Source organism: Quercus suber, unplaced genomic scaffold (assembly GCF_002906115.3).
Source record: "Quercus suber isolate HL8 unplaced genomic scaffold, Cork oak 2.0 scaffold_570, whole genome shotgun sequence".
Classification (NCBI taxonomy): Eukaryota; Viridiplantae; Streptophyta; class Magnoliopsida; order Fagales; family Fagaceae; genus Quercus; species Quercus suber.
In genome coordinates this window covers 184084-192105 of record NW_027070015.1, presented here as the reverse complement: position 1 = coordinate 192105, position 8022 = coordinate 184084, and the positions used below count along the sequence as shown (strand labels likewise).

At 36.8% G+C, this 8022-nt stretch overlaps 1 protein-coding gene across 2 annotated transcripts; it reads right to left on the bottom strand.

Annotated features, from left to right (window-relative positions):
• Window positions 1–305: 305 nt before the first annotated feature.
• On the bottom strand, window positions 306–7320 carry LOC112032972 (auxin response factor 4). Of its 2 annotated transcripts, none has more exons than XM_065764572.1 (12): window positions 6736–7320; window positions 6538–6594; window positions 6100–6285; window positions 5908–5992; window positions 5740–5830; window positions 5177–5341; window positions 3192–3311; window positions 3017–3092; window positions 2378–2540; window positions 1512–2254; window positions 1237–1427; window positions 306–637 (listed from the first exon to the last, which is right to left on the bottom strand). In XM_065764572.1, the coding sequence occupies exons 1-12, from the start codon at window positions 7078–7080 to the stop codon at window positions 454–456; spliced, it is 2406 nt and encodes an 801-aa protein (XP_065620644.1). In that variant the 5' UTR covers window positions 7081–7320; the 3' UTR covers window positions 306–453. The 2 variants fall into 2 exon arrangements, with proteins under 2 accessions (XP_065620644.1, XP_065620645.1); XM_065764573.1 differs by having other exon boundaries at window positions 1512–2251.
• Between the last annotated feature and the right edge of the window lie 702 nt (window positions 7321–8022).

Below are 8022 nucleotides of genomic sequence, written 5' to 3'. Positions count from 1 at the left end.
AAAAAGGAAGAAGAAGAAAATATGAAAATTTTTACAGGGAGAATTTATCAAAAGAGTTCAAAGAGTAAAGCCATCAATGAGTCACCAACAATTTTGACCAATAAAAAAAGGCTCTTTATTTAAGAGTACCAAAGGAGGTGGTTAGAAAGTTAAAGAAATTGTTGGTAAAAAACATCAATCTGCCTTAATATATGTAACAAAGCATCAGCCACGGGGCTGCCTAACATTCTGTATGTATGAGAATAAACCAAACGTTTGAAAGAGTTCAATGAACTTAGAACTTCCCTGTGGCATAGGCATGCAAATTTATTGTTCAATATCTTCATTAATAATAGCAACCACTGAACTTAGAATTCACCAGAAAGGAGATGGGTAGCCAGAAGCGGGTGTTTATAAGTAGCACACACAAACAGATCAAACATATAATAATACTTACTAATACAACAGAAATCCTTAAACCCTAATTACAGTGGGAGAAGAATCTGGCTGGCCTACGGATGAAGACTTCGAGGCTTCCATTACAACTGGTGCTTGTTCCAAACAGCTCTGAGTATCGTCGCTGATCAGTCCAATGGTCATCTTCTCCACTTCTTCTTGGGTATATATATGAATCTTGGACACGACATTACAGAACTCGCTGCCACCAGAAAATAAAAACCAACCACAAAAATCATGAATGAGTTGCAATATGTACCTAAGATTTTCCAAAAGAACCACAATAAACAAGGTTCATAGTGCCATCAGTTTGTGTTGTAAAGTTCGCTACCTCCAGTTTCCTTCCACTGCTTCTCTTGTTTTTATTTTTACATGTTTAAATCATATAATTTTACTACCATATGAATCAACTGAAAAACAAAATAGCTTCACCAGATGCCATCTTTTTTGTATTTTAAAAAAATTTCCCTATATGCATCTCTCTGAAATGTACTCTTACCATAATGTGAGAACTTATTGATCTCAACTTATTCAGCCACGGCCGTTGAACACTGTTGTTATTACCAATAATAATGGTAGTTTTCATTTTCATTTACTACTACTACAATAATTTTCAGGGGTAAGAGGAGAGATCAAACCTCTCTCTCTCTCTCTCTTCCCCCCACACACACACACATTTTTTTCTTACAACAAAAATGTGGCCAGGTGTATAAATCTGTTTAATTTGATTACCAGCACACAATAAACTGGTTATTAGGTATAACAAATAGCAGAAGGTTATTTCTAACAAGAGACACTTACTGCCATGGGTCATCCCCAACAACCATTACATCATTCTCACTGTCGGTGTACAAGATCCGCCATCCTTTATCAGGATCTTGTAGAAGGCCTTCCATGCTAAACAGCCGTTCTAGTTCACTCAGGAGGTCACCGTATCCATTTAGCCTTGAGAGATCAATGGCCCTTCCTACTAAGCTGCCTTGCTTGTGAACCTTCACTCATATTATGTAACATAAGTGGGCAAAGGAAGTAAAAAAGGCTAGTAACTATCCAAAGTTGCTTGTATTGTAGCTTACCTTAGTGCAACTCCTCTTACCAGAAACTTGTGAATTTGGAGTTTCCCCAGTCAAAGAAAACCCAAAAAGTTTACAGCCAGTCACAATTCCATTAAAATTTTCATCTTTTGGATTTCTCATATTTGTCCCTAAAGTGGGAGGAGCAGGCACGTGTGTTGCTGGCCTATGCTCATTTGGTAGATTTGGCTTTCCAAATTCATTTGTTATAACCCCTGTCTGAATAGAAGATGGGTTGAATGAGACATTCTCTCTTGTTAAGTTATTTGCATAAGAGCGCATTCTGGGATCTGAGCCAGCTTTATAGATGTCTTTATAATGAAAATACATGCTTTGAAGGTTCTCTGATTCCAGTGGATAGAAATTGGGTTTGGATGCTTGATACATGTTGAAAGAATTGCAACCAGGACTGGGTTTTCTCCAAGCATCTAAGTTAAATTCAGATTTTCTTGTCAGTGATCTCAGTGGGCATATTTCTTGACCTTGCAAGACCTTTGGAAATCTATCAGATTCCACAAAGCCTGTGTAGGTGGTGGGATGAGCCGTCAAAAACTCACTAATGTTAGACTTTTCTATCCCAGTTGATGCTCGATTTTGATGTGCAGGGGATCGCATCTCAAAATCCAGTGGACGGTTTACAGTATCACATCCATAGAAGGGTGATATGAAACCTATATTTTCTTGACCTTGCAAGACCTTAGAGGATCTTACAGACTCCTCAAAGTCCAAAAACCCACCCCCTCCTGCTGCAAGAAAAATCAGACTATCTCAATGGAAAATACAAATAACTTTTTTTTTTTTTTTTTTTGCTGAAGGAAAATACAAATAACTAAGTGCTAATTTTACTAGCTCATTGGAAAGATTTGTACCAGTTACAGGGTTGTCAGGTGGGGCTGGCTGCAGACCTGTCCGCAGTTTTTTAAGCCTTGGGGAAGACTGAATGCTCAAGGGTGGGAGAGAAACAGAAGGATCAATCTCCCATGGTGAAACTCGATCACGATGGTCACTTGCTATATCCTCGTCCCACCTTACCTAATGTGTATTATAGAAGACATTAATGCTAAAATGGTCATGTCATGTTCATTATAGAACTCCTGTTTTTCAATATGAATTTCGTGACACAAAAAAAATGCATGTGTAGTGTATTCATCAGATGCGTTTAAATGTCATTAAGACAGTATTCATTGAAGGGCCTGCCATAGCCATATTTAATTCAATTTTAGACCAAAAATTCATTTGGATGGACACAATAATCTTCATGTAAAGAGTGGTTCCCTAGGTAATTACTAGGTTCCAGAATGGTGATTAAATCATGATGTCAAATTTTGATGTGAAGGTGTTTATTTTAGCTCTTTTTTGTTTGTTTGTTTGGGGGTTGGGGGACTTTGTGCTAACTTAAATCAAGAAAATGAACTATAAAAGATCATCCGAGTAAAATTCAATGGTATCTCAAACTTAAGTACATTCACTATAGTTGATAATATTTAAAGAAAAACAACAAAGCTCACCATCAAACATCTCCATTTTGAGTTAGGCCACCTGTAGGGATCCATGTCACTTACTCCGGTGACTACACCACTACACCTGTGAGGAAGCAGAATCTGATATTATATCCTGAGAAGAGAATCATCATGAGGCAAAAATATTGTTCATGTCATGTAATCAAATGAAATCAAAGAAGACCTTCTTTCTGGTGAATCATCCATTTCAAATCTCATTTTGAATCTTGTCCCAATTGTCACTGGATTGGTGATGCTTTTGACATATTTTTGGTAGGGTATGACAAACTCTGCATGACTTGCCCTGCAGTTCAGCATTGAACAGAACATGTTACAAAGTTATTTCTCTCCAAGCATATGCTTTACCAAGTATGCTTAAAATGGGAAGACTTCAAAATGCCCAAATAGAATATAAAACAAGAGAGTTATCATAATGAGTTCCCCGTTGTGGTTGGGGGAAGAGAGGGAAAAAGGGGGAAAACTATAGCTTGATATAAAGGTCACATGGAGAGGTATTTAGAATTCCTATTCAATGACTAATTTCTCATTCTTTATCTCTAATATATGTAAATTAGATATACTAATATTTTAAATTTTATATATTGTAATACAAATTCTAGATTTCTATTTTCAATGTGTTATATATATTAAAAATTATATAAAATTTTTGGATGTCGTAGCACAGATCTTTCCAGCTTCCTACATGATTGAAACCTTTTAAACCTCCTAAGGTTGAGCATTTCCATGATTCCACACTCAAATGCTCTTCCGCCCTCACATCAACTTCATGGTCTACAACAAACAGCATATTCGGCTCTTTTGGAGCTGTTTGATAAGACAACCAAGGGGCAACCTGCCCAATGCTGAGGGCCTGGTTATCATACTATCGAGGTTAATCTCTTTCACATCCTAAACAATAGGATCATTTGCAATGTTCCCTCAAAAAGTTAAATTCGAACAATCAACCCCTAAACTATGTGATTAGTTGTAATGCCCCCACTAGTAGAATCCTTTCAATTTAAGTCATATTAACCTAAATTTTAACATGCTTATCATGTGATAAAAATGTTTTTTTAAAAAACCACATGATCATGTGAAATGTGATAAGTGTGTGAATTTGAAGGTAAATGGAAATTAGAGAAACTTTAAAGGTAGAGGGACATTGCAACTTGACCCCATAATCTAGAAGGTTGGTTGCCGAGATTTGAAGTTTAAAGAGGACATTGCAATTGACCTTATAATTTAGGGTGGGAGAATGCAAGTCATCCTTTAATCATTGTGCACATTTAACGTAAGATAGAGAGAAGCCCTGAGAGGTGTTATTGGAGGATTCCTAGAAAACTGACATGGTTGGATCCATAGTACAAAGATGGAAGCTCCCAAACCCATCAGCAGACTTTGCAAAAAACATGTAGGACTACTCACATTTGTATAGTTTATGATAAGATTTCTTCATCTTATCATAAACGTCAAACATCCATGTATAAAAGAATTGCCCACACATTCATGGAGGCAAGACGTGTGATTTGTAGCCATATTCTACAATCTCAATTAAGTTGCTTTCATTCAAAGCATTCTCTCTCACCCTACTAAGATAAGTTATATTCTCTTGGCAGCACTCTGTTGCTAGTGCTTGTGTTATTTTGCTTTACAAGGAACAAAGAACATGCTTCAGTTTCCCTTTTCTTTCTCAGTTTCTTTATTTCTTTCTAGCACATATGTTCAAATTGGCCTCGCTTATAATCCACACTTATGTTTCATTGCCTTTGTTAAATCTTGCCCTTTGGATCATGTGGTGAATATAAAATACACTAGCATACTCAATAATTCAGTCATCTGGTTTGTCAAGACTTCCTCTACAGGCTATCATCATCTTAGTAACCACACAAGCCTTAACTCAGGCCTTAATTCAAAAGCTTCAATGAACCATAAAACATACATGACCTAAATTAACAGATTAAATTCTTAGCTAGAGAAGATTTAAGTAAGAAAAAAAAATCCACTGCAATCATATTTACTATTGATATCAACTACCAAAGTTACCTGAGAAACAAGACTGTCAATTAAGTTGATAGGAAACATATTATGGAAGACACAACAATTTTAACAATAGTTTAAAAGGTACGTTTTCTTAGATAAAATAAGCAGATGATGGCCAGTAGGTAATACCTTGGACTGTAGAAAACATGGAATTTGCTCTTCGTGGATATTGCATTGGCCACTAGTGAAAGCACTTTTGGATAAGAATTCTCATTGCCAATAATTGAATCAGGAAGACCATTTCTTGGTCGAACAGCTCTTCTAATTCCCAATCTCAGCTCTCCATTTTCACCCCTAGAAAGACCATCATAAATGTTTGAAGACATTAATATAACTAGATGGTGGACACATTGGGGCACATGTGGACACTAAATGGAACATGTTACTTTGTAGGCATGGCATTGAAAATTTTGCCCCCCTAAATGTCTGTTACTTGTTTAGTTCAATTAGGTAGCAAATGAATTTTGTCTATTTCTCTACATGAATAGAAAAATTCTGATATGTCCTTTAAAAAAAAATTCTGACATTTTGAGATATGTAGATTTTTTTATTTTATTTTATTTCATGGTATAATAGATACTCTTCATTAAGAAAAGGTGAAATAAAATATGCCTTCATTCCTATGAGAAAGGAAATGTACTGACAACCATGTGATGACCAAATGCCACTAGAATTTTGATAAGCATATATACCTTAGAAAGAGCACCGCATCCCCTGAAACAAGATTCTTTTGGCTTACAAAAATACTCCATCCTGTAGTGAGCAGATGCCGCCTTGGCTGACCTGAAAAGAAATAAAAATCACACTCATCAATCAATGTTTCTGTCAATTAAACCTCAACAGAGTTCTATCAGCATTACCTCTATAAATATGTCGAAACGTCCATTTCACGCCATGCAGGTCTTTTGCAACAAGCTCTTGAGAGGGCCTCTGCTGCTTATAATCCTACAATAAAGGAAATCCAATCAATTTTACAAATCAATTTAATCAGAGTGACTCAGTTAAATCATCTATTTAGAAAAGGAGAGGATATAATATCTTTAAAGTCACACCAAAGGAGGGAAACAGTCTTCAGCAGCTCTACGAGGAACAGAGAAGCCTCCATGAGTGCTGGTATCAGAAGCAGTGAGTGTTTTGCAGAACATGTGGGGAGTAGACTTTGTGGGTGATCCTCCACCCCCTTCCTCATCCACCCCTAACTCCTCAAGCTCTTTTCCCTCTGAATTCTTTCCCACCAACTACAAAACAAACAAAATTGGCATCATCATCATCAAAATATCACCTCTCCCAAACCCCATAAAAGTGGGAGCTCTGTGCACTGTGTGAGACATTTTTTTTACCCTCCTAGAACAAAGGTGTACTGTAACAGAGAATTTAATCTCAAAGCAACAAGAATCTAAGAAGTCACTAGAACATTGATTTTTATTTTTTTCTTCTATTGAAATAAAATACTAATATTTGCTAAAAACCAAGCAGCAATAGAATCATACCTCTGGACGGGGAAGCAAAGTAACCTGTGTGTAGACCTCATCATTCTCCTTATTTGCCTGTTTCAAAAGAGAACAAACATCATAACTAAGCAAAAAGAATATGAAATTGTGTGTGAGCTAAATTGGAGGAACTTTACAAAGAAGAAAGCACACACAATTCAATCAAAACTTAAAAAGGCAAAAAATTTCAGAACTCACTAGGAGTTGGACATTTACAACACTGCAGAAGATCTGTGGTTGGAGATCAAAGGTTGGCATCTCCATGGGTGAGAAAGGAGAGGCTGAGGCAGCTTGTTCTAAGTGACCTTGAGGGAAGTAGACAACCACATTTCCTTTCTTGGGCAGAGAGGTGAGAGGGCCAGCACAAGCATGCCAGAGCTCCAAATAAATGGAAGAAGACACATTGGGAGGCGAAGATGAATTGGAAGAACATGAAGAAGTAGAAGAGGACAGACAACAGACACAGCCAACCTTGCCACAATTCCCATTACAATATGCATTCTTCTCCACCTCACTCACTGCATGGTTCAGATCAATTTCCATGAATACCCAGAGTTGGTTCTTGTGTGGCTCAATACAAGTGCAGCCAAATAGCCAACCCAACACCACCAGAATATGAAAAATAAAAAATAAATATAGGGAAAAAAAAAGGAGGGGATGAGAGTAGTCAAGTGGTCATAGCACAAAACCAAAACCAATAAGAAATTGGGAAATGGGGTCAAATCAAAACAAGGAATTCATTTTTTTTTTTTTTAAGGGGTACCCACAAAGCAAAAATAGGTTTGGGAAATGGGGTCAAATCAAAACAAGGAATTCATTTTTTTTTTTTTTAAGGGGTACCCACAAAGCAAAAATAGGAGAGGAGTGGAAGCATATGAATAGAAAACAACAAGAAAGTCATGTTTGGAAGGATACCAAGCCAAAGGGCTAAAAGATGATAAGAAAAGAGGTGGGTATCAAATAATAACAAGAAATTCAAAGTATGATTCCTCCCCCATTTGCAGGTACTGAGAAGAGGGAGCAGAAGCAGCAGACATAGACAATTGCATAGGAAGCACAGAAGCAAAAGGCAAAAAAAGCCAATGTGAGAGTAGTGGCTTTTAGACTTAAGACTGTTAAGAGAGAGAAACTGTGTTGGGTGGGGGGGACAGGCTAAGACAGTACAGAACCCACACTCTCCCCCACCCCTCTCTCTCCTTTGCTTTATCTTTTTCTCTCTTTTTTTTATTCATAATTTCTATCACTGTGGGTGAGGCCCTCCACCCAGACAAAAGGGGGGTTTTCATTCAATACTTCATAGTGTACAACACAAAAAAGATATTTCCCCAATTAATAATAATAATAATAGCAAGCTACCATTGGGCTAGCCATCCTCATGAAAAGAAAATAAAGCAACTCATTTAAAGCTAAGCACATTTATAACCTCTTTTGTTTACCTACATTAAAAATCACATTATTTATTGCCTTGACATTTTTTTTTTTAGA